Raw genomic sequence first — 27419 nt, 5'->3', positions numbered from 1 at the left:
AAAATAAATCCTGCTTTAACATCTCATAGTACAGTATTGAACATCAAAAGGAATTATTCATCGTTTGAAAGTTAACACTCTTATTTCCAAGCAGTAAGGTATATTTTTGCAATGCCTGGACTACATTGTATCTGTTACAAATAATAGGACAACACTACAATGTGACAGCGATCATCGACCCCTGTTATCGTTATCAGGGAGGAAACACTGCACTTGGCAAAGAAACGTGATATCGTTTTGATAACATGATACAGCATAATCAGATAATCAGCCTTCGCGGTTGTGAAATAGCCTGAAATATTCAAGTTTACCTGTTTACCTGGATTTTAGGTCACACAATATGAAGGATAATTTAAATCAAACTGTGCAACGACTAATTATAATTAGATACTATATTTTAAGATGTTTAACATGAGCCTAAGTTAATGTTATAATTTTGACAAGAACCTTTTTAGCTGCAAACCAACTCAAAAATAATCCAATATGGCGTAATTCAAAATGGCCGCTACACCGATTAACATTGTGTGGAATTTCCTGTGATAATTCCATTTTATTTTTTTGCTGGACATGGTATTGTCAAGTCTATGATTAAAACATTCTTTAAGAAGGAAAGAGACCTTTTAAAATGAAAGTTGCCAAGTAAGGCTATAAAAAAAAATATAAAAATAAAGCACTTGACTATTTTATTATAATAAAATATCCTCTCTGAATAGACTGTTCAGGAAAGTTCCCAATACAATTTTCTCTTTGCGGCCGGCGGCGTGCGGCTGTAACGAGCTCCGATTAAATAAAAGCTGACGTTTATAAACACCTTTCAGTAAACCATAACGCAACCTTTACCTGTCACACATATTTAATTTACGTACCTGAACAGTTTTCCATCCTTATCTATAAAAAAGCTAGCTTTTTAGGTATTTAACTTTTCTCCACAGAACTGGACGTACGTGCCATACACATATTATTCAACGCCCTATTCTCTTAATTAACAATACCACTACTTACACACCTTATTTATATCAATCACATATCTGTCAACTAGACGAGTTACAGCAATCGTATTAAATGATATTGAAACTTTTTGGTCTCATTTTCATCACAGTCCAGTATCACTAATTGCCACTTGCTTTGTTGCCTTCTAATAGTGATGTAGCCGATAGGAACCGGTATTTCCCCTAACCAACACTGGTTTTAAAATTTTCCTCTTATATCTTGTGAAATATTATAAACTGGTCATTTTAATGCATGCATTGCATGATATGAGGTAACGTGAGCGAGATCGTGATACAGATGTGAATCTAATTACAATAAAATAGGACTAATTATTGTTGTTTAATGTAGCTAGTTATTTCTACATAGATGTTGTCGCGGCTGAGTATGTGGCATGATTTGTTGTAAACATGTTATTTTATCTTGGCAACCCCAGAATTTTATGACATTTTATGTGTAGGTACCATTGTTGCCATTATCTACAAAACATATTTATTAAGTTATTTATTATAATGATTATCTTTACAACATCTTTTTAAGAAAGCCGCTTTCTGAATCCCTTTTCCGTTAACTCCTAATAATGGATTGCGGTTGGAAAGTATTCAAACATTAGTGGGACTATGTCTTGAGTTCCTCCACAAGTTTTAAGGATTTTGATATTACAGTACAACAGATTAATTTTTCGCAATCACAATTTGACACTGCAGGGACTATTTTTCCTAATTATTCTATTCCATGTATCACTTTGATGTGGTAGTTCTTATCGATGGAGTTCAATCAATTAAGTCGGCCTATCGTTATCTTCAGCTAAACTTAGATCCTCCACAAATTATACCATAACACCCGGACTTCGTTCCGCATCTAATCCAGATACTTTCTTTAGGTCATCGGTCCACCCGGGTGAAGGGAGATAGTCGCCTATTAATCGTATTACAGTTATACTAATTTGAGCTAAGATTTATTGATATTTTCTATTGTTCCAGATAGTTGAAAATGCACGACCAGGAGGGTGACAGTGAGCCGGCGCACCACGCCCGCCGCCCTATGAACGCGTTTCTCATCTTCTGTAAACGCCATAGGAGCGTCGTGCGCGACAAGTATCCTAATCTTGAGAACAGGTAATTATTATTAGCAAGATTAGCTGATGTTTAGGGAAAACCCGCGATTGTTTACCAAGAAATAATTTATTTATTTATTTATTTATATAGGTTTACCAACAGCTTCTGTGTACAGTAATGCTTATGTATTTTGATAATTATGTCTAAGACTTACACAGTCGCCAATTACTGGTTAACCAGCATTCACAAAAGAAGTGATAAGTGCTAAGAATAATCCAAAACTAAAACTAAATTAACTAGGTTACATGAGCTAATAATTGATTATACATCCTGGAAATATAACACAACCGACTTTAAATTATTTGATTTAAGTTTAAACTGTTTAGATAGAATGGCAGCGTGCTTCTGTGGACTTTGCGCTTTTTCTTCTCCACAGCTAGAGCACTTTTCTCCAAATTAAATAATATATTCTAAAGTCAATTCTATGGCTCCCAAAACAAAGAAAGGCAGGACTGAGTTCATTAACTCCAAACTGCCATCAGCGAAGTCATTAGCTTTTCAGCCCATACAGTCTGTCTTTAATGTCCACTAAACGATTTACAGCAATATGTGGTCGCTCCACTTTATTATAGTTTATACTAGATAAAATTGTTTGTATTCTACGATTAGATATAAATAATAAATGGATTTTTACTAATCTAACAAATCTGTCCTTGATTACAGATCAATTACGAAAATCCTTGGCGAGTGGTGGGCCAACTTGGACAAAGAAGAGAAAGCTTGCTACACAGGTCTTGCTAAACAGGTGCGTCTCTAACTTATAATAGTTCCGTTATATGAGACTATCAAGACCAATATATGTTGAACTATCGAGAAAATTTAGTTTGCCCAAAAATTCTTGGAAATTTTCGTGCTTACAAGCGGTAAAGCAGCGTCACAACCGCCATAGAACCGCCATGAAAGGTCAAAGATAAGCGTTATTGAGACTGTCATTGTTAGGTATTGAAGATAGCTTTGCTTTGCAAGGGGCCGTACTATCCTTCTCGCTAGTTTTTATATCCTGGGCAAAACACCTGATTTGTCCCTGGGAAGTGAAAAGGAACCTGTCTGTACTTGCATATCCAATCAAGACATTTGAAAGCCTTATCAACCTAATTCTATAATACTTGCCTACGTTGTCAAAATACAGTTTCCTAGAATTTAACACTGATTGCTCATTAAATCGCTTATCGATTTAATTACGTGTCGCTGATTCACAAAATATTGTAATCACGAATTTTACGCTAGTGATAACCTGATAGATCTGAATGTGTCTTTTGATGCAAAGATTGGATATAAACAAATTTATTCATTTTGTTGACGTATGCAAAGTCTATTCCTACGTCCTACCATAGTTTTTAGTAGTAAAACTGTTATATGAAGTATGTTTTTTGTTTTCAGTACAAAGACGCCTTCTTCAGCGCTAACCCCGACTTCAAGTGGTACAAGTTGCCCGCGCCACCGCTCCGGACCCTCTCCTCTCGGCCTCGAGAGCTCAACGAAAAGACCGTGGAGTCCCCCAACATTGAGAACCAAGCTCCAGAGTTTGAGAAGACCAACAACAATAACTCCACCAAAATAGACTTCAATAAGAAGACGAAAGATGAACCGTTAGAAGCAGAATCCAAACCGCTATCGATGTTCACTCCCGGCAAGCTTGCCGACGAAGCCCAAATGGGAGGCCTGAGCAGCCTCCTAGCCACTAAGACTGAAACTCAAACTACAAACCCTTATTACTCACCCCCATGCTTTAAGTTTAACACGATCTCAACGCCAAACGAATACAGATCTCATAACTTAATAGAAAGAGCCAAGGCGAAAGGTCTGCCTAGCGAAGACAGCATACGCGAGCTGCAGAACGCTCTCACCGAGACCTCCCGCGTGTTCGAGGAGGAGTTCGATGATGACAAGAAGAGGATATACTACGGCATCGCTAACGACCAATTCACCAACCAAGATGTGATAGACCAAATAGTTGATAAGAGATATTCTAAAGACGACGAGTTCGGCTATCAGCGCAACTGGTCTGACGACGAGAAGAACATGAGATCTGGTAGATCGTGCAAGGGCAAGCGGTACCAGGAGTTCATGGCCGTGGGGGGACTCATCGTGAACAAGCGGCCGAAACGAGACTCGGACAAGATGCCAGACGAGAACTACAGCGCGACCTGCAGTTGGGATCCTGGCAGCGGCCAAGACGAGCCCATGATGGACGAGCTGAAGCAACAGCCCTCGCCGGCCGAGAAGTCCGTCGAGAGCGAAGACAAGATCGACACCATCGACATGCCCGAACCTGACAATAATACTAACAAAACCTTTAAGGCTGCCGATTTCGACTTAGATGCTAAAATAAGAGCTTTACCCTCACTTAGCTTAGAGAAATTCCAACAAAAGAAACGCGAAAACAAGCGCAAGAAGAAAACGATCAACATGAAGCCTAAGGTCCTCGAGCCATCCCACATAGTCAATTCAGTTCCTAGGTCCATGATGGACGACAGGCGGGAGATGGTGGAGCACTGGCGGGACACGGTGATCGGCAGCCAGAAGCGCAAGCCGCGCAAGATCAGCATCACGCGGCTGGAGATCAACAGCATGGTGTCGAGCGCGGAGCGGCCGGCGGCGCCGCGCCTGGCCACCGAGGCGCCGCCCGCCGCGCACGACCTGCTGGCGCTGGCCACGCTGGCCGAGGTGGCCGCCAACACCTCCCGCCTGGACTCCGCGGCCGCCGGCGACTCGCACGCTTCCATGGTATGAGATACCGATACAACTAGCCTTAAACAAATTCCAAATATTATTTACTTTGTAATCAGATAATATTTATACATAGATCTAATTTTACATTGTACGCATAAAAATAATATTATTGTACACTTTTAACTGTAGATTTTATAAAGTAGCTGTAGAACTATTTATATTGAAAATAGAAAAAAAAATCCCTATGAATGTATACCTACCTGTTTTAGTTATGTCGTTTAGGCGGCTAAATACTGCTTTGTTAGGACTAGACACAGTAAGAATGGTAGAATAATGTCCATACGAATAACAACAAAGCATAATGAATGTTACTTTAGTAAGGAATACAAATAAATTACAATTATGGCATCCGTGTTAGCAAGTTGATACGAAATATGTCATCATTGTTCAACATCACATTTATTGCAATGATGCCAAAAAGAGTCTGCAGACCTCATTATATTATAAAGTTAGGTTATTTAAATCGCCTTAATAATTTAGAGATTAAAACAATACAACATATGCATAGACTGCATTGCATTTTTAAGGTGATTTATTTTCGTTTTAACTTGCATACGTGCAATAATTATCATTTATATTATTATATATTTTAAAATAAACATCGGTGACAGAAGTCACATGTTTTTTGTATAAAACGAATTTATCACAACGTAATAATATTTGACGGCAACTGGACTGGAGGAAGGAAAAAAGTTTAAATAAGGCTGGAAATAGTTTTGCTTAAAAAAATGGTTTTCGTATAATACTGCTTCGTGATTGGTTGATTTTCTGCCTCATACAGCGGAAAAAAAATTAAAGCGTTATGTTGCTACAGATAAGGTCGATTTTCTAAATTAAATGATTGAAATGACACTTCAGTTTGCGGTTCAGAAATTGCAGTGGCAGACAACCAACCAAAAAAATATATTTTCATCATTTTATAAGTTTAACTGTTTCAAGCCTATAATTGGAGGTTTTGTTAAGCTAACGCGTGTTCCAAAAAAAACTTGTGTATTCTTTTCATTCGGACACATTTAACATATCAATTCAATTTGACACTTATTAAATACTTTTTTAAACTATTCGGCGCATGAGATCAGTGGGGTTGTAGAAAAGTGAGGTTGTACCAGTTGTAGAAGAGATCTATCAACAACAACTGCTACAGCCTTACTTTTAAAACGAAGTGAAAAGGGAGTTCAAGGCTTTAGCTTAACAAATATTCCAATTTATTAAATTTCGCTTTTGGAGGTTTTTATACCAGAGGTTAAAATATGATATAACGGAATGTGATGTTAATTATAAAGGTAAAAGCAATTGGCGAAAGAGGATGTAAATTATTTGTAGTTGCCAGATGAGGCCTCGTACGTGCCGGCCCCGTCGCGAGTCAGACTCGCAACTGTTTTCTTTGTGATAAAAAAAACATTATATAGTGTTGTTAGTGTAAAATACTTTAAAATATATCGTCATTGTTCATTAAATTCATAAATGTGGTAGGTACTCATATAAAAAATCGAAAAAAAAAGTATCATTTCGATAAAACGTACACTGATTAGATTAATCTTGTCCCTAATAGGTACCTGATGTATATCATGGAATAAATGTGTTAAAAAAAAAAAGTAAAAAAAAAAAACAAAATAATAAAGAGAGTTTTGAAACCATATTGTGTAAAAGAGATATAATTATATAAATGTAGTAGGTACCTACTTATACGTGTTTTAAGAACAGTGTTTCTCAATCAAAATTTTTGTTTTCGTTTATTTTTATAGTGGATTTTAAGGGGTTTCTGTGATTTTATTCTATCTCCTATGTTAAGGTTGCCAGCGTGAAGATTTCGTTTGCAGGTCTAGTCTAGATTAGGATTTATGATGAAAATAAACAGTACTAAATTCGAAAAGTGCACTTATATTTTTTAAAGTTACAAACGATGATGTAAGCCATAATGTGACACGTTTATCCAAAGACCAATGTATTTAGAATAGAAAAGCTAGGCTTAGATATTGTATATGTAATATATAGGTGATATATAAAACATTATGTATTATAAATATCTTAACGAAGCGTCAATATTATGGCATTCCTGAATGTCGAAATTATCATGTTACTCTCATTATTTCATTTTTAATTTGTTGCATTTTTTTTTGTTTTGTCAAACGTTTTTTCTATAATGAAATAACTTTTAAAAGTAAAATAATTGTTGATTTTTATGTAAAGTTTAATTGATTGTTACGTTTTAATAATGTGGTGGGCTGTTGCCGGTTCCTATACGAGATTTTAATGACGAGCTTTACTGGGCTTTACTGTATCGACAAAATTGAACTAATACTTGAAAATCTGATTATCTTATGAGAATATAAATATATATTTTGCCTTGTCGAGAATAGAGCCTTATTTTGTATTTGGAATAAAATCTAGTATTAAGGCTAATTGAGAGGGGCCAGTATCGGAAGACGGAACTTAGAAATAAACACTGTAATTAAAGATATAAAGAAACCTTCACAAATTATATTTATGGGATTGGTCAGTTTAAGATGGAAATCTCTAAATTAAAACCAGTAGGACCCGATAAAAATAAATGGTGCTGGAAGATCTGTTTAATTATTTTAAGAAGCGCAATCCGTTGTTCATGCTCGTTCAATGGATGGTTAGTCAACGTAGGTATTGTAATAAATCATTATCGTTATTTTTTAGATAATCACATTCACTTTGTGCTGTGTATTTATATCAAATATCTTGAACAAACAGTACATTGTCGTGGCGCAAAGTGATTGTGACACTTTTTTAATGGTACCTACAGGAAAATTCATGTAGTCTGAGAAACACTGGTCTGATATATAATATAATAAATATTTTTAAGGCATAATATATGTCAGTACCAAAAGTGTTTACCTGTTTGGTTCCAAAGTAATTGTTGAATGTTCTGTTAAAGATCGAGTTTCATCTATATCCTTTTATGGTAGTAATAAAGTTTATTCATATTAACAATATTTGTGGTTTTATTTTTCACATGCAAATTAATCCCATTACTTTTTAAATTATATACACACCTACACATATCTACTTACAATATATATCTAATATACAATAGAAGCTACACTAAAAAGATAAACTCAATATTTAAGTGAAATTAAGATTCGAACCTGTAACCATAGTTTTACAGTGTACCTAACGATAGTTTCCTAAAAAAAAAGGTAAAACAACAATTATTTCTTATCAAAGTGGAATACCATTTTTAACAAAACCATCTTCGGAAATAACTTTTCTTATAGAACATTTTTTTATGAAAATGGTTATATTTAGTCGATATTTAAAGATTAAAGCATCATACGTTTCTCTTTAAAGTTTAAAACTGTTTTAGAGGAAACAATAAGTCAATTGCTGCCCTGCTCCTATTGATGGTAGCGTGATGGTATACGATATAATCTTTGTCTGCCCAAAGGACTAAGCTTTATTTTGGTGACACTTTCATGTGTTAGGATGCAAGCTTAAATTCATGATAAGGGAAAAACATGCTATTTGCAAAAAGTTCATTACAAATGCAGCAGTAAAGTTGAGCTTCACTTTAAGTCGAATTAGAATTATATAGGTTTTGAAACAAGTTTTATGTTGTCAACTTATATGATGTCTACTATCTTGATTCGTAAATTAGATTTTTATGCCCAATCAACAAATGAACTTGTTACCGACTATTATATTTATTAATTTGATAAAGTAAATTATGGTGAAACGAAACGCTAAGCATACCGGCTGTCAAATTCAACTGTCAAAAACTCAAAACTGTTTCAGTTTAGCGAGGGTTTCGACTTTCGATGCGAAATCGAAAAAAATAACGAACCTATTCTTTGTTACGCTGTTTAATATTAACTATTCACCATTCTATGCTCAGGTGTGCTTGGGGTTACAAATATTGTTTCAAATCTGGATGAAGATACTATGATCGCTGCGTCTGAGCCTCTGGTAACTTTTGTTATTGTTTTTATTTTTGTATCAAACCTTATTTTATAAGAAACTGGATCATTTCTTTATATTTTCTCGTTATATATAAGGCTGTTAACCTACCCGGTCTGTATTTATGATAGCCTAGTTGCACGTTGGCTAGTTATAGTGAGTAAACTACTTTCGTATCGTCTGTCTAATACCTTTATTATTATGCATGTTTTAACCTTGTTTATTATTAATACTACCCTTGCACTTACATAACATTACTTGTTTTCCTTCGTAATTGTATTATAAATCTTGAAATCTATATATATAAAATGTTTTTGGGCGTTTTTGATTGATGATAATTGATACTGCAACTTATCCGGTCCACAGTTATTACCCATTTAATTTGCGACTCCCACATTAAGAAATTTAATCCTTTTGTCGCGGGGGGTTTACGAACATTTATGTCACATGCACGAATACACCCAGACTCAGGACAAGCATTCCTGGATCACACAAAATGCTTGTCCTACATGGGGATCTAACCTGCGACACGTGGCACTCAGTGGGTTTGGTGTGGTGACCTCAACCAATTGGCTTTCACTTTCCTAATTTTTCAGGAGTTTGTGCCACACGGCAGAACAGTGCTGGCCAAGCACCCGGGTCAGATATACAGCAAGCACAACACATCAGCCTCAGAGAACTCCCTGTTGTACAAGCTTACCAACTTCGCCATCAAGGATGAGAGCCTGCTCGAGGCCAAGGAGGCGGAGGAGCAGGAGTGGTGGTGCATCCGCGAGGTCTACTATAAGGGAACTGATGGTCAGTTCACTACAATTATTTTGGTGATTAAGTATTAATCATTATTTTTTGAGAGCTTAGTAATAGACTGCTGTCAAGTCAAAGGTCTCCACTTTGATTTTGCCAGCAAAACTGGATGGTATTTTGCAAAGGTAGCCACCAAGGCATAAATTCAGGGCATTATTATTTTGTTCCTATTGAGTCAATAGTGTGTATTAAAACTTTATGAGTAAAGAGTATTTAGTTCTACTGTGTATAAATACTGAATGTTAAACATTTCCAACAAAATATTCTTTTGGTCCTCTTAAACCAGTTTGATGTTGGACTGATCACATATTTATTTCTAAATAAAAAATAAAGACCACATAATAATAATTATAATGTATTATTTTCAGACTTCGAAGAAGATCCACAACCCAAAGATATGAAATTCGAAGGAAACTCCTTCCGAGCACCAAGTCAACTCAGAAATGATTTTAACATCTCAATCAAATCTGAATTATTGACTGGTACAAAGAAAATGGATACGGAAGGCTTGAACTCCGCCGGTACTTCCCGCGGTGGTAGTGCTAACAGTTCCAGTAATATGTCTAAGAAGTTCAACTTGAATTCTGGACCGGGCAAAAACAGTAAAGATAAGTTGAATCCAAAGACAGATAGCTGTTACGAAGAAGAGTTGTATGTGAAGGGGTGTACTGCGGTTTGGTCTAAAGGTAAAGTGCAGCACAAATTGAACAACAACCCATTAAACCTGTTAGTATAGTTGATTTGGTAATGTTTATAGTTGTTTTTAGTTAGTTTTTTTTAACAAATAGACATGAGACTATGCCTGAGCTTATGAAAATTCCATGTTTATCCCTTTCCATATTGCACTCTTCCTTAATAAGTTGTATATATATTTTGTTTCATAAAATACTTTTAAGACTTCATTTCTTTAATCATAACTTTTTCTTATTTAGGCCTGATATCAACACCAGCCACAAAGCTATCCGAGCCTGAACACAGGGAAACTATCGCTTGCTACACCATCGAAAACCCCATCAAACACGCCGCCTTCTGCAACTTCCATGTTGACATCAAAAACACCATGCTCATAGACGCGTTAAACACTCAAATAGGAGATGTCAAGAAAAACATCAAGATTGAAGACACCACAGAACATATACAGACGAAAATCATGCCAGCAATCCTATTGATAGACAGTAAATGTCTGAAAGTTTATGCCAATGAAGGAAGAGAATATATAACTAGCCTACCATTCCAAGTAAAGAAAGTGTGGCCAATGAAATATGGAGTGTTGCTAGAGAAAGAAGCAACACCAGCGATACACAACTCGATGCTACCAAACTCCTTCATAAAGCTGAATGATTCACAAAATAGTACTTTCTCAAGATCGAAATCCAATTTTCCGTTCAATATGAGTTCTAAACTGCGAGCTGAGTCCATGTCTGGGTTTGATACAGATGTTGCTTTACCCACTTGTTTCTCTCTGACACATCCTTTGGATGAAGTGACGCCTATATTAATGAAATCCCCATCTCAGGGGCTGCAGTATTACAACGATGGTGACTTGCAAATCATATTCGTGAGTTCGAATCCCAGTATCATATTGCTGTACGACTGGAAACTGGGGACGCATTCGCTTTGGAGGATAAGGAAAACTGTTCGCGATGAGTGTTTGTCAATGTGTCCGAATATGAACTCAACAACAACTGTGTTTAGTCAGTCGTATGATTACGTTGGTAGTCCGATGCAGAGTCAGAGGAATGCTACTAGCTGGGCGACTGGTTTGGGCAGTCCTTACCAGTCTAAGAAGATGCCGGGCACGCCGACTATGTCTCGGTCGCGAATTAACAGTCCAATGGCCAGTGTATTTCATCAGCAAGGGTTGTCACCCCACGCGTCGATCGGACAAGCATCCTGTGCTTCTATGTTGGGGAACAATGGTACTCAGAACCCTCCATCCCTACCTTTATACCCTGATATATGCTTGGACCACATTTGGACGGACTCGCAGACAATTCGACGAGATCCCATCGAGTCTTTAAGCGATATGAAAACGTTTCTCCATACTGACTTGGTTGGCCATGATTACTTGTGTTTTATTGTGAAAGTGGGGGGTGTGAGTAGGTTGCAGATAGTAAGGTTGCAGCGTTCTCACTCGCACGGACGCATGTCTAAGACGAACCTGATGGTTGGTGCGGTGTCTACAGTACTGGCCAAAGATGCTGTGGTGCTGGATCATCTCAATATGATTGCGCTGATTGATGAAGCGGGAAACATTATACTGCAGTCCGGGAATTATGTTGTTGGGAAGGTGGGTCGTAATTTGATCATATTGCTAATTCACTCATATTTTTGTGAGTCTGACATACGACACCAAAGTCACTGGGCTAGCTCATGGTAAAGGTATCCAGTTGATTTCCAAACTCATCGGAAATGAGCGAGAACTACACGCGATTAAATCAAATCAGTAAACAAAACAGAACACTTAATTGCTACTTAACATCCTAAGTAATAATGTACCTGGCGTAAGAAGCAAACGCAAAATAACATTAATCATTTGAATCGAAAATGACCATTAATGAAGTACTATTAAAAACTTGCAAATGATGCTATTTTCTGTTTCTAGGTGCATGTAGGCGGTGTCCTGGCCCGTCTCATCGACTCGCCGTACACAAAGCGAGCCACCTTCCAATCTCCGTTCCCGCGCCGGAGCAGCTTACTGCCCAGTCGTTGTAATGAAACGTCGAACTTCGATGATTCAGCCCTACATCTGCTATCGCCAGTACCACACACGTCTGCTGCCAGAATTGAGCAGAAAGAGAGCTTAGGTATGTACGAATAGAGTTGGTTTTTCTGTGCGTAACTGTGCCTGTAACTTGTAATTCTTAGCAGTGCACTTTTTATCTTAACAAAATCGAGCAAAAAGAGAGCCTAGTAATTTAACAAGAAAAACTATTTTTCTCTGCGCAATTATACAATTCATTTTTCCGTTGATTCCGACCACTACGTGTTCAGCATCAGAATTTGGTTCAATAAAAAAAGAGCTTACGCTAATTGTGATAAAGTCTATTTAAGATTGGCATGGTAACTAATACTTTGAACTTTAAACAAACAAAAGAATATCAGGCCTACTTCCTACGAGACGTTACTGTAACTCCAAAAGCAACTGTAGTTCTATAAATATAAGTCTAACGGTGTATCCAAAATTATAAGGTTTAAATGCCAATTTAACAGGTTTATCCGGCCTTTGTGACGCGGCTGGTTCTCGTCTCACACTGCAGTTTGAAGCTGGTCCGATGTACAGGATATCATTGCCGCCTCTGACTTGTTCTACACTTGTCACTCGCTGCTACTCCGCCTTGAGAGCTATATTACCCAAAGATGTATCTATGCAGGTATGTTTCATTGTGTTAATAGTGGAGTCATATTATTTTATCTTTATGTTTAAAGAGTTATCAATAGAAATTTAATTAACTAAGTAATTTTTCGCGTTTTGTCAAATATCGAAACAACAGACGCATAAAATAATGTTATACTTAGATAGTTATTTCACAATTAGATCAGGTCTTTCATCTTTAAAGGAAAGTTATTTTCAAAATGCAATTTATTCTTAAAAAGAACAGTAAAATCATGTTATTTGCTATTCCAGGTCATAATAAAATGGTACGGCGTTCGAAACGCTCCCGGCACACAAGACCTAACCCCAGAACAAGAATGGTCAATGTTCTCGAACCTTCTCTTCTCGCTCATCGGATACGACATCGAACGACTGCACACGAAGCAAAACGATGACGTCATCGAACATGTCGAAGTGGCTTCTAAGAAACAACGAACTTCAAGCGATGGTACTCAAGACGATTGGGATTATTTACTCAATTCCAAAATGCATAAAGCCATAGGCCATTCTTTAACAATGCTGAAACTACCAATACCGAATTGTGAGTCGTATCGCAAAGGGAAACGCTCAAGCACTGAACCCGAAACGCCATCGCAATTCAATACAAATTCCATACTATTCCCATATGTATTACAAGTATTATACTCCTTACACATTGTTTACGAAGAGATCAAGTTAAATACTCTTTTGTGGAGTAATTTGAAACCGTTATCTGGTTTCTTGTACCAAGTATCGAAGGATTTGAAACTCGATTCGTACGTCAATCACTATTGGCTGGACTTCCCTACGGACTTGAACTTGGAGTACGATGACAGCTCGCAGATTAGTGATGTGAACTTAAAGAAGATTTGCCAGCCGGTGTACTTTAGTCGAGAGCCCCCCAATATTTATTCGTATTTGAATTCCATGTTGAAGGATGTGGATGTCGGGTATTATCCGTATTTAGCTGATGTTAATACTATGTCGAGGGATATTATTGAGGTATGTATCTTTGAAACTTGTACTACATCTTCAAATGTTGTTTTTTTATATTCTTCTAAGCATGCTGGAATTCGTTCTGAACTTTTGGTTACTTACGTAAACAGGTACCATAAATATTATGAAGAGCTTAATATTAAAGACGCTCTTACATTGACACAAAGGCTTGATGTTTTAATAACATCAAGGCAGTTGAACTCGAGTATATTGTAAAAGTTGAGTCATTTTTTCGATAAATCCTATATGGTAAGAACTCTTTGCCCAGGTCTCGTCATTTGTATAGTTTTCTCTCTCCCGCATAAAGGAAGTTAATCCTTGTGCCGCAGGGTTTTTGCAAATATTCAAGTCACATGCTCAAAGACACCCAGACTCAAGACAGGTATTAATAGGTCACACAAAAGTTATACATTCCTTGTAACTATGTTGGGCAGCTCCTGTCGCTGGTGGGTTGCGGGCGCAGCGCGGGCCCGCAGCTGATCTCGTGTCGCGACGGCGTGGCGGCCAGCAGCACGCCGCGCGCGCGCCGCGCCCCCGGGCTGCCGGCCGAGGCCTGCTGCCACGCGGTCATCACCGCCGTCCAGAAAGGTCAGGGGGACTTCTAGTAACCATTTAGCGAACAAAAGTTAATGATTAGTAGTTTTAATAGAATGAATGAATAAATTCTTACCTCAACTGGATTCGAAAGTTTAGCCATCAGTCTGTTAGTCCGCCACATAACGCTTCAACTTTATCATTAAACACAATAAACTTACCAAGAATTTAAACCTCTATGCCATATGACAAAAACTTGAAAGTCCAATACTCTCCACACCAGGTATCACCCTCCGCGATGTGGACAACCTACCTCCAGCGCTGGGCTTACTCCTGCTAACGATCTTCAGCCGCTGCAAGAGCTCGCCACCAGCAGACTGGCCGCCGGCAGCATACAACTTGGTGATGAGAGAAGACTTGGCGCATCAGGCTGAAGTCGCTCACACTATGAAGACAGCGTCCGATTATATGGAGTGTGAGTGCTTAAATACCTATTTATTTTTTATTTCGTCAGTTATGTAAGTACAAAAAAACATTACAAATTAAGTTGTTATTTGATTTCTCGCATTAAAACCTGAAAAAGAAAACAACAACAATTAGGTTCGCGAGTGGTGGCCTGTAAGCCAATTACATCTGTACTCTTTCAACGTTATATTTATTCGATACGTTAGTATATTTACAATCTTAGACATAGCATGTCAGTAGATTAAGTGAGAGTGAAAGAATAGTATGATTTTTAGCATTATTTTTTTCTGAATCTCGCGCTAAACAATATAAAAATTCACAATTCTTAATTCTGTTTTTATGATTGCATATTGAATTAAAGCTTTTCAGTAAGCAACATGCATGTAAATAATACAAACCGCCTCTCCCACTTTCCTACCCCTTCTTCCTAACATCATCGTTAACCTTAGTGCTGAAGACACCTTCGTTACACCTCCAAAAAGTAATTATACCTATCTCACCTTACAGTTATAGCGTTAGAAGTGTTAGAGAAGGACACAGTGTATACCATGGCGAAGCGGCCCGTAGAGACGCCGCGCAGCAACCCCGAGGACGCTGACGTCATCACGGGGATGGAACATCTGAACACGCAGCTGTTGGCCTTGCTGTATCCTAGAGATCATAGGTATGTGTCATGTTAAATTTACGTGATTGTCGTTTGAGGTTGGAATTTAATGATTTTATTTCACTATAGTATAGTTAAGATCTCGCTGCAGACTCGGTTATAAATAAAAATCGGAGTAGGAATGTGCGTGTGTGTAGCTTTTGATGTGCTAGATATATGTATAGGCGATGGTACAGCTGATTGTTCTCGTGGCGCGCGGAACGCTAGTCATATAGTCTATCATACTAGTCAGACTGTTTCGATTGCTGCCCAGAACAAATGTTTGTGTGATGAGCACGATCATTTGTTCTGTGTCTGTGTCTATTTATCTATATTATTTATGTATTCAGATATGTAATGCTCATAATACAAGCTTTGCTTAGTTTGACACTAGATGGCGTTGTGTGAATGTTGTGGAATATTAAAAATAAACGTCGACTATTCTGCATATCTGACTTACCCTTGTCTTTCTGTTAATCACGTGCGCTTTCTTGTAATCTTGCTCATTCGGACACTAAATACTGTAACAACACAATAATTTCCCCTCTTAAGTTAAAAAAAAATACTAAATTCATTTTCTTTTATCTTGTTCTAGAATGACAGAAGTTATAAACCTGCTGCAGTCGTCAATCCCGGTTACTATCAACCTGACGCAACGTCCTGAAGTGTCCGATCACGACTTTATTGAGGAGCAGGAGAAGTATCTGTATGCTATCAGTACGAGGACAATGGCGCTGCCTATAGCTCGGTGAGTAGAAAGTTTGAGGATTAAGAGAGTATGTGTCATGACATGTTATGTCAATTAGGTCCTAACTCGGGTCTGACATTGAATAGAATGAACATTTTAAGAATCGTCCTTATCTGGTGGTGAATGGCTTTGACCTACAATAAATTTCATGCTGCCTTGCTTGCTGTTCGCAATACTAGTCCCGCGTGCTAGCTAGTCCAGTTTTCTATAGTTTCGATGTTTAATGATTACATTGCGTTTGATTATGAGTTAATTATGAATCTGCACTACCCATGCCTTCTTCAAAACTAAGATACATCGAAGAAAATGTGTCCCATGCGGTATCTAGTGCCCCACGTAACCCCAGCCCCGTTGCAGCGGCATGGCGTGCCTGCGCACAGCCCCGTGCGCGGCCACGGAGGGGGCCCGCGTGCCCCGCGTGTGCGTGTGGGGGCGCTGGCGGGGGCGCGGGGCCCCGGGGCCCGACGCGGGGCCCGCGCCGGCCGCCTGGCCCGCCTTCCACAACGGCGCCGCCGCCGGCCTCGCGCTCGTGCCGCTCTCCGGGTTCACCATCGACTCCGAGTGGGTCATCTACAACAAGCCCAGGGTTAGTACACCGCGACTATCTAGCGTGCTAGTTATAGTTTAATAATTATTGCCTTGCCTAATCAGAATCCATAGGTAACCTTCCCAAAGCGCCTCTAGGCCTACTAATAAAAACATTTTGTTTTACTTTTGTTGTAACGATTGAGTCAAACCTAAAGGCGCTTCATAAACAATTATTCTACATACTTGTTCGATACTCATCGAACACATCATCATCAGCAGTTTTAGCTCAAGTAGGTCGCGCGACCGCACCAGCGGACAGCATGAGCTACGCGAGTTAGTGCGCGATCGACCGGCATACTTGTAGCACTCATTATCATCATTAATTAGCGTAAAGTATCGGAATACACATAATCTGAATCTCAGCTTTGACTTATCATTTAACACCCGAAATATCTAGCAGCTCGAACCTTACCGTTCAATACTAATTTAAAACTTTTTTTTACCTGGATTTTTTGGCATGTATATAAATTCACAGTATCCCAATGCCAACGAATTGTTGAATAAAATGCAATTTAAAATTTGCCAAAATACAGGCAACCATTTTACATGAAAACAAAAAGTAACTGCCACCTGAAACGACTCCGGTATCAGATAAAAACCGAATCCTCCAATAAACTTTCAAGAACATCTCAAATTCCACTTACCAAGATTAAATCCTTTATAAAAAAATCATCGATCACAGGGCACAGCAGAAATGTCAACAGAACACGCAGGTTTCCTCATGGGGCTCGGTCTGAACGGCCACCTACGAGATATGCCCTTCATGAACATTTACGAGTACCTCGTGAAGTGCAACGAGATGATCAGCGTCGGACTGTTGCTCGGATTAGCTGCTACTTATAGAGGTATGAATAAATAACAATAGTCTCGCGTGTTATTAAGAACCACCTTCAAATTGTGAAACGCCTAACATTTCAGCCTTATTTACTATGCAAAAAAACTAAGTCACATCACTAGTGGAAAAATAATGAACAGATCAGTTCAAAGTATGGGAGGGACATTCCTATTCGACAAGTATCGTTACTTTGACTTATCATTATGTTGGAGCGTTTTAATTAGCTTTAGCGCTCAAAGACTGTAGACAGACCTTACGTAATTTTGTGCTACTAATATAGTAAACGCGAAAGTTTGTAAGAATGAATGGATATTGAAATAAAACTACTTTTACGGATTTTATCGCGGTTTTAATTTTATATTTTAGTTCTCGACGTAAAAGCAGTTTTATTTCAATGTCTAACATTCGCGTAAACCTAAGAAACCAGAATGGATGGATATTTAGTATTTGTTACTCTTTCGCGCAAAAATGACTTTACGGATTTGAGCGAAATTACCAACACAGATAGTTTATAACCTGGACCAACATGTAGGACAGCTTTAACCCGATTTTATTTTCCCGTGGGATCGTTTTCGACTGTTTTCGTTCAGAACCGCTGACAACAGCTAGTCGAGAATTATCAATAAAACAATCTTATCTTGAAACTCAGGTACCATGGACGTCCAAGCTACAAAGATGATGAGTATTCACTTGGAGCCGCTTCTCCCGCCAACATCCATCGAGCTGGACATCCAGCAAAACATCCTCGTGGCAGCCCTGCTGGGCGTGGGCCTGATATACCAGGGGACAGCCCACACACACTACGCTCAAGTGTTGCTCAATGAAATAGGTAGGTTGTGTTTGTAGATTTTGTAGAAAGTTTTAAAAATACCCTAATTTGATTGTAAATACCACTTTTGTGAACGGAAAATGGAAATTAAGTGATGTCAAAAAAAGCATTAGTCAACTTTTAAAAAATTAAGCTTCTTAGAGGAGATAGTCATCAAAATCAAAATCAAAAGTCATTCAAATTAGGCTACTAACATTTGACAGCACCTTGTTTTGCCCATCCTTCACCACATCAGTTAATTTTATATTTGAATGGGCCAAAACCCCATGTCAAACTGGAGTACTCATATTCGTCAAAGTCGATCAGTATAACATCAGATTAATTGGACTGAAATAGCACCGATTAGAATGACATGCGAGTTCGTCTAAATTATTTTAAACTTTTGCTGTATGGGATGATAAGCAACTTGGATTATGTACCCGACTGTACATAAGTGGGTCGATCACAGGTTAGGCTATGCTTGACGTGGTTGTTCCGTAGGTGAGTGACCATCTTGGTCACAACGAGTTCCTTCGTGTTTCGGAAGGCACGTTTGATTTGTGGGTCCATTAAATGATTTCCTATCCGCAAAAAAGAGTGTTGACGTACTCTATTACCTTTGACTTTGTGTTTGTATGTCCTCGTCCGCCAGGCAAGCCCCCCGGGCCCGAGATGGAGAACTGCGTGGAGCGCGAGGGCTACGCGCTGGCGGCCGGGCTCGCGCTGGGGCTGGTGTGCGCCGCCGCGGCCCGCCACACGCCGCTAGCGCACGTCGCGCACCGGCTGCGGACCTACATGCTGGGCGGGGACAAGCTGCCGCTCTCCGGTAACCACTCTACTGTAGACCTGCGGGAGCGCGAGGGCTACGCGCTGGCGGCCGGGCTCGTATGCTGAGGCATACGAGTATTTTGTTGATACAACAAAACTTTGACTTCAGTCTTTGCTTTTTATATTATGTATTCTTAAATTTAGCGTCATTCTTCGCCTATTTCAGCAGTTTAACCACTTAAATAATCTCACAATTAACCTTCTACATTTCCCAGGCTCCCAAAAGGAGAAGTACAAGCAAGGCTCGTTCGCGATCCGCGAGGGCGCCACGGTGAACCTGGACGTGACGTCACCGGGCGCTACCCTGGCCCTGGGCCTCATCTACCTCCGCTCCAACAACGCGGCGCTGGCCGCCTGGCTCGAGCCGCCCTCTACCGCCTACCAGCTGGACTTCGTCAGGCCTGACTTGCTGATGCTGAGGGTTATTGCTAGAGGTATGTCTCTACACCAAAATGTGAAATGTGGAAGGGAAAAGAGAGTCTTTCACTCGAAAGTGATAATTACTAGTCTTATGGAAACCTATTAGTATTTTAGTCATCACATCTGGGAAAAAACAGCTTTCTCCAAGACAACAATGTCATCATCATCATCATTACATTCTCCTGCTCTTATCCCAATTATTTTATTTGTGTTTGGCGCAACAAGTCTTCTTCTTCCATACCTTTCTATCTGACGTCATCTCACAAGAAACACTCTTTTCAGCCATAGCGTCTTTTACACAACCTATCCATCGTTTTTTGGTCGTCCTCTTCTCATATATCAAATATAAATATAAATTTTATATCAATAACTGTAAGTCTACATGGTAAAGCGTAATTGGCTTCATTCAGTATTATAACCCTAATAAATTTGTGCCAGGTCTCGTCCTATGGGACAGTATAGAGCCGACAGAGGAGTGGGTTGAGAGCCAAGTGCCCGCGACTATCAAGCCGTACTGCTTCGTCAAGCCCACTGAAGACAATATCGACTATGAAGCTATGAAGTAAGTAATATTTCAATTGCAGAAACCACAATAACGCAATAGGTTAATTTATACTGATATAGAGTTGAATGAAAGAAGAGGACCAATTGTGATTGGTCGCGCGTCTTCTTTTAGCTTATAATGAAGAAGACTTTAAGTTGCGAAGATAGCAAATACACCTTGTATTTGCTATGTTATGTTTTAGATTGAACCTTTTTGAAGGTCAAATTACATTGGGAAGCACCCAATTTGCACACCCTTTACCGCTTTCTAAGTGCTTTTGCTGCGAGAGAAAAATATCTTATTGCTTCAACTTTCAATTGCCATATGATCCGAGTATCTATGGCTGGTATCGAAAGCAAGTTGAACACACACATTTACAACTGTACTTCTCGAGTGGATGACATTCGCGTCGGCTGTAAGGGCTTAAGAGCGGTTTCTTGGATCATAACAACTTAATATACCGAATTAATATACCGAAGAGTACTGACTCTGAAAAATTTCTTCTTATCCTTCTAGTCAGGCATACTGCAACATAATAGCGGGAGCTTGCTTCGCGATGGGCCTGCGTTTTGCGGGCAGCGGGGACGAGGAGGCCCGGGACACGGCCCTGCACTACGCGCGGCTATTCATAGCAGTGGGCGGCAAGAGCGTGGCCGAGCTGGCGGGACGGTCCACGCTGGAGGCTTGTCTATGCGTGTGTCTGCTGGCTGCGGGGATGGTGAGTCTTGCTATACCTAGATATGCTATTGACTTTCATTGTCATGTAACTGTGTTTTTAAAATGTTGTCTTTAGGGTTGTCTCTATTCTAATTTGAAAGCAGTTTATGCAGTCTTAAGTGTTTTCTGTTGGAGCCGCATAAGGTTCGGTTTTGTGATGCGCGTGTATAAGATCTCCCTCTACTGCTCCGCATCGCTATAACGACGCGAGTATTTTCGCCTCTAGCCCCAGAGCGGGGATCCGGTCGAAAGAAGTCGGCCAAACGAAGTCTTCGCTATTTTTATTTTAACATTAAACCTCTATAATCCAGAGAAAATGAAATATTTTGTGCAGTTTCTTATTCGTGTCCCCCCCGCAGATCACGTGCGGGCGCGGCGACGTGTGCGTGCTGCGCGTGTGCCGGCGCCTGCGCGCGCGCACGCCCGGCGCCGCGCCCGCGCCGCCCGCCGCCGCGCCGCTGTCGCACGGGGGACAGGTCTGTGCGCCCGGCTCCCGCTGCACTCCACAACATACGCCTACTCACCACTCTGCCTACGTCCAAAATTTTATGAATGAGACGGATTTAAAATCTATATGAAACCTGTTTTTAGATCGACTGCAGCTTTGAAATTTCGCTAAAATTTTATTTTAATAATATAATAAAATAAATGCACAGCGGTTATTGGTTATTTTAAGTGGGGTAATGATAGATGTCAAGGCGACATTTTATCCTGCCATTATCACGGAAACGGATACCACTATGCACTGTAAATCGAAGTCCGCGCGGACGGAGTTGCACGCAACAGCTAGTATGAAATAATTGCAGTATTTTACACTTTCATACTAAAGAACTGTCTTTTAATTTTATAATTACTAAAAAGTATATCTTCTTACACAAACTTATGCCATAATTTCTTACTCTAACATTAATAGTTATTTGAATGTACATCAGATGGCAGTACACTGTACGATCGGCCTGCTGTTCCTGGGCGGGGGACGCGCTACCCTCAGTACGACCCCCACAGCGGTGGCTGCACTACTGGCTGCGTTCTTCCCCAAATTCCCCACGCACAGCGAAGACAATAGGTATGTATTTACAATTATTATTCAAAGGCTAAACCCAGAACCCTTTCATTGAGGCATCGCTATCTCTCTGTCTGACCATCTGTCCGACACTACTCTGTATCTCATAAACCGTGAAAACTAACCAGTAAAAATGTTCTTGGTTGTAGCTATAACAAAAAGCACATAAAATGGCTATTTAGGCTAAACAACGTTTGATATGGTCATCAACTAAATGAGTGGCTAATTTCGTTTTTTTTTTAACGGTGGGCGATACCGTGGTCTGTCTATGTAAAATAGTATTTGCCTTAAAAGTGCTACTTTGCAGTCTTCTTAAATAAATGAATTTTGATTTGTCCATTTGTACAAAACCTCAGTTTCGCAAGTATGACTAGCACGTGACCGGTTTTTATTAATGACAGGTACCACTTGCAAGCATTCCGCCATCTCTACGTGCTAGCCGTGGAAGCGCGTTTGATACTACCCAGGGACATTAACACAGAGAAACTCTGTTATGCACATATACAGGTAAATAATTAATAAACTGTATTTCAGGTTATATCCATACTTTTTTCAAATTCTATATATCTTATTATTACATGATGCAACGTTTTACTCACGCGTATTTATCGGGATTGGGCGACTAGTTTCGAGTCGCAGTGTGACTCGCGACCCCACCGCGTCAGCTTATGACTAAGCACTGCGGTTGGCTCTGAAACTAGTCGGGCAATTCCGATAAATACGTAAGAGTAAACCGCTGCATCCTTTAATATAGAAACATTCTTGCGATAGTTACTTTTAGAACTATAGTTATATATTTTGATTTGGTATAGATTTTTTCATTGATACAGCAAACAAGGAAGAACTTAACTAGGTCTAAATAACATTTATTTGGTTATCTAGGTGATAGACCTAAATGGTGTGGTAAAAGAAATGAAGGCACCATGCATCATACCAGAGCTGAGCACTCTGAAGGAAGTGAAGATCAATGACCCTCGGTACTGGCCCATCACCTTCCAGAGAGACCGGAACTGGGATCAATTGAAGTGAGTATTATATAACAGAAAACCGATGGGCTTGACGACGATTTTAATGATTCGATGTCGACTTTCAATTCGGCGAGCAACGAAGTAGAAAAACAAGATTGTAGCCATATGAATTGAACTGATTTAAAACATAATTATAATAGCTTTAAACTACTACTGATGTTAGCTTTAAGTCGTTACGAATAAATGTTATACTAGTTGTTGCCAGCGGCAATGCCTGCGAATAATCGAGAATGCTCCCACGAGAACATAAAATCGGGACAAAAACTATCCTATGTATTATTCCAGGTGATAAACTATCTGTGTAACAAATTTCGTTCAAATCTTTTCAGTGGTTTTTGCGTGAAAGGGTAAAAAACATCCATGCATACTCTCAAAATTTTGCGTTTGTATTATTGATAGGATCTCTTTCACAGTAGATAATATTTTGCAGACTCTTCCTCGAATACTCCTGGTGTATCGACATCAAGCAGCGCGCCGGCTGTCTCTCCTACATCGACGACCCTCAAGGCTTCCTCACGATATTGGCCCAAACACTCACCCTCGACAAGGCCAACATTTGGTCCACATGCACCGACAACATTGAACTCTTCACCAACGACGACAAAATACGAAACTTCGTCAAACAATACTTGGTCAAGGATGTTGGAACAAATGTTTGTGCTGATTGTCTTGTCTTGTCTAAGAAGAAGAAAAATGTGAAAGAGGTTGTGTTGAATAGGCAGTGTCAGTGTAGGAAGTACACTAAGGAGGAAAAGGAACATTTGCAGACGTTGGGCATGGTGACATACGAGTGTGTTGTCAAGGATATATTGTGCGCTTTGCCTATTTGGACGACGTTCTTGAAGGTATGTTTACAGTTTTTGTTATTTTGTTCGTTGTAATTTTTCTGTCTTTCGTTTACGTCTATTGTAGACCAGGGCTGAATAAAAACCGGTCATCCAATAGCAATTCATATCTGTTGTTAGGTATACATATATTTCCACATTTTATATAATTGAAATTGTCCAAAATTAAAAATCTCTCTTCATGCTATAACTACTTAGTTCAGAGAAGAAAACTGGTCCTATTTAAAGGCGTACACGGGGACATAAGTCAAAGATGCAAAGGCCTACTAAAATTAAACTACAAATATCCCTCTACTGAGCTTAGACTTCTTCTATCTCCCGTTTTTCTCTCTCATAAGCCGCTACCGTTGGATGCAGGTGGCAATGAACCGGACGCGCTGGTGAACGTATGGAGAGGCCTATGTCCAGCAGTGGACAGCTATAGGCTGAGACGATGATGAAGCCGCTATCGTCCAGTAACTAACTGTTTTTTACTTACAGATAATAAAGACAATGAAACCAGACCCCTCATCATTCCACGTGTGGCAGATCAAGCTCCTTCTGTCTCAGATAGAGAACCACAATAGGAGAAGTATGAACGAGATGAAGGTTGATGGACAAGAGTCACAGAACGAGCCTCTGATCTCCAGTGAATTTACACTAGCTATTAAACAAAAGGTATGTTGTGAATTTAGCTTTGCCTGTGCTATAAAAAGCGTCATTTTTGTGTTATCTATTAGATGGTATCGTTAAGACACAAAACATAAAAGTAAATAACGATACTCGTCAAGTGCGAGTCGGATAGAGTTTCTGAGAGTTTAGTACGTTTAGGTCGGTTGGATTTTTATAGTAACTCTTTCGTGAGAATGATGCAGTTTTAAATGATGCAACGGTTTACTCATACGTATTTATTGGTATGGAACGACTAGTTTCGGACTCAGTCGGAGTCTTTCATCATGAGCTCACGCAGCGGTGGGCAAGCGTATAGTATCTATTTGGTAAACGAAATTATATTTATGTTCTTTATACCGAATGAGCATACCTCTTAGGTCTTGTATCAAAATCAGTGAATCAGTTTAGCCTTGAAATTCAGAAACCAGACTTTGCAATACTACTTACTTGACTTATGAAGATCATTTTTTCTTTTAAAGGTATCAAACATCTTCGATTCTTGGGAAGGGAGGTTAACGCCATTCCTGCGGAAGTACCTGGGCTTGCCAAGCAGTAGGAGGATAAGCACATGTGATGATGATGTCAAGAAGATCCTCAGCGGGTTCCTAGTTTATCATGATCTGCCGAAAGGGGCCTTGAAGGATGTTATGGGTAAGAATTTATGTTTTTTCACATACTAAACTTATTTGAGGGGGGGAGGGGGTATATAATACACACTTTAAGTATACCAGTCTGTATAACTGTTGCTCTGCTATGCAAAGGCCATGTTGAGAAGGGTTGTGCATTGATCAGCTTCCAGTCTAACCGAATGCAGCTAAGAACCAGTGTTTTAAAAGAAACGACTGCCTATCTGACCTTCTCAACCCAGTTTTGCATCACCAATTAGTTAGACTCGACCGATTGTCGGACTTACTAGCTTCTGCCTATGTAAAGACTGTTAAAAATGTATGAATAACAGCCTTCCGAAACACGGAGCACCTCATTTTGACATTGGTCGCGGTCCCGGACCGACCGTGTTAACCTGTGATCGACCAATTTGTGCAGTTATGGCTTAGCTACAAAGTTCTGCTTGTACAAATTGTACGGCTGTAATATAGTTTATTTTCGAAAGCCGATATAAGATACTTATTTGTCCCCAGGTGAGGACACGCTGTCGGTGCTTCTGGCTCTAGAGGGGTTGTCGGTGAACGCTTGTAGCAAGCTCGCCACGCTACTGGCCTGAGGCGGGACCACAGCCAGCCGAATGTACAGGGGACCGTACTACAATATAATAGATATAACTGTACATATAACTATGCACAAAGTGTTTGTAATATATCCAGGCATATTTAAAATGTTCTGAGCCTGGATATGACTGCTCAAACTGACACAGCTGTCATTGGAAATCAAATAATAGGAAACCGCAGTTTGATTTTTTAAGCATTTGGTTTACAATAAAAGAAAAAAATGAACTGATTAAGATTCATTTCTTCATCATAACACGTGTCGCGGTATAATAGACAAACTCATACTCTTAGTCAATGACGTCAGCAGCTTAGTTGGTAAAGCTACTGGTGCATTTAGCCAGGACTTGCAGGTTCGAGTCCTGTGTAAGGATTGATTTTTTATCGAAATGTTATTCACTTTGCAGTGCTTACTACGTATTACATAATTAAGATAAACCATTTCTCCTATAGATAAAGTTGTTTATATCGATTTTATATTTCAGAAGCTTTATTTTAATGTAATTGCTCGTTTTCCCTACACTTATAAAAAGACAGCTATGCACTTAGTGTATTTGCTTAAACAGTGAAAATAACCAGTAATTTCAATACGAAATGTAAGCGAGAATAAAAACCAAAACTGAATATCAACTGTGAATAAACTATTTTAAGTCTGCCATTTGTTTTTGTTACAAACCTCCGCAATATTTTTGTCACCGTAATTATTTTGTAATATAAAATGTACTGGATTGTCTCTTTGAGCTTTACGCTCAATTTAAGGAATCGGAAAACGGAAGGCGCGCGACTTTTTTTAGGCTCGTAGTTAGTTTGTTTGTTATACACGGTGATTTTTTAGTCGTCTTACAAAAGCAGCCCAGTTGGCAGCAGGCGCAATTATTATTTTTTTATCATCAACTAAGATAATAAGTACGAAGAAAATTAAACAAGAGAAATCTAAAATACAGTCTTAGAAATGATAAAATTGGCGCCGCCCGCGCCCCTCACCATTGTTACAAGGCTCGGACCGCGCTCGCAACAGAACTGTGTTTCTAAAAAACTACGAATTGCATCAAATATTGAATAAAAATTGCATTTTTTTTTTAATCTCATAAATACCTATTTTTTTATCATGAACGTGTTCTAGTCATTGGATGCATGAACTGGGCTGCTTTTGTAAGACGACTAAGAAAGCACGGTGTACACTTGACATAAAGCTCATTATGCGATGTACTCGTACAAAAACTTCCATTCCGTTCCATTCCGCATAAATTGAGCATTATACGCGACACAAGGATTATAGTCTTTGGTTCGGGAGCGAGTGACTGGATTATCATACTCATAATTTGTAAGTTTAACCGTTTGTTTTTAATGGGCTTTTCAATATTAAATAAATACTAGTTTTTCGAACGAAAGATTACAATATTTGCCACCACGACGTATAATGCTGTAGTTATTCTAAATTATTTGAAGACCCGCCTGCTACAAATTGACAATGACCCTACACGGATCATAAAATCGGGATTAAAACTATCCTATGTGTTAATCCTGGTTACAAGAAACTATTTACCAAGTTTCGTCTAAAT

General features: G+C 39.2%; 2 protein-coding genes across 2 annotated transcripts; both read left to right on the top strand.

Moving 5' to 3' along the window:
* The first annotated feature begins 1715 nt into the window (after positions 1-1715).
* LOC113503897 lies at positions 1716-6136 on the top strand. Its single transcript, XM_026886032.1, has 3 exons — positions 1716-2105; positions 2769-2850; positions 3486-6136. The coding sequence occupies exons 1-3, from the start codon at positions 1981-1983 to the stop codon at positions 4836-4838; spliced, it is 1560 nt and encodes a 519-aa protein (XP_026741833.1). The 5' UTR covers positions 1716-1980; the 3' UTR covers positions 4839-6136.
* Positions 6137-8524: 2388 nt separating this feature from the next.
* Positions 8525-26513, top strand: LOC113503926 (anaphase-promoting complex subunit 1). Its single transcript, XM_026886069.1, has 26 exons — positions 8525-8771; positions 9359-9560; positions 9935-10252; positions 10499-11856; positions 12172-12373; positions 12780-12940; positions 13195-13923; positions 14352-14505; positions 14735-14926; positions 15424-15580; positions 16155-16307; positions 16665-16893; positions 17578-17740; positions 18380-18559; positions 19191-19364; positions 19582-19800; positions 20225-20348; positions 20847-21048; positions 21407-21523; positions 21980-22113; positions 22512-22617; positions 22993-23135; positions 23569-23983; positions 24464-24640; positions 25114-25285; positions 25774-26513. The coding sequence occupies exons 1-26, from the start codon at positions 8748-8750 to the stop codon at positions 25854-25856; spliced, it is 6288 nt and encodes a 2095-aa protein (XP_026741870.1). The 5' UTR covers positions 8525-8747; the 3' UTR covers positions 25857-26513.
* Positions 26514-27419: the final 906 nt, after the last annotated feature.

Source organism: Trichoplusia ni, chromosome 20, assembly GCF_003590095.1.
Source record: "Trichoplusia ni isolate ovarian cell line Hi5 chromosome 20, tn1, whole genome shotgun sequence".
In the NCBI taxonomy this organism is placed as follows: Eukaryota; Metazoa; Arthropoda; class Insecta; order Lepidoptera; family Noctuidae; genus Trichoplusia; species Trichoplusia ni.
Note: the sequence above shows the minus strand (reverse complement) of the source record. Positions and strands in the feature narration are given on the sequence as shown.

Coding starts and splice junctions, on each gene's coding strand:
- LOC113503897 (XM_026886032.1), top strand. CDS start 1,981: ATGCACGACCAGGAGGGTGACAGTGAGCCGGCGCACCACGCCCGCCGC. Junction 2,106..2,768: donor TATCCTAATCTTGAGAACAG/GTAATTATTATT, acceptor CCTTGATTACAG/ATCAATTACGAAAATCCTTG. Junction 2,851..3,485: donor ACACAGGTCTTGCTAAACAG/GTGCGTCTCTAA, acceptor TTTTGTTTTCAG/TACAAAGACGCCTTCTTCAG.
- LOC113503926 (XM_026886069.1), top strand. CDS start 8,748: ATGATCGCTGCGTCTGAGCCTCTG. Junction 17,741..18,379: donor ATTAGCTGCTACTTATAGAG/GTATGAATAAAT, acceptor CTTGAAACTCAG/GTACCATGGACGTCCAAGCT. Junction 19,365..19,581: donor GGACAAGCTGCCGCTCTCCG/GTAACCACTCTA, acceptor TACATTTCCCAG/GCTCCCAAAAGGAGAAGTAC.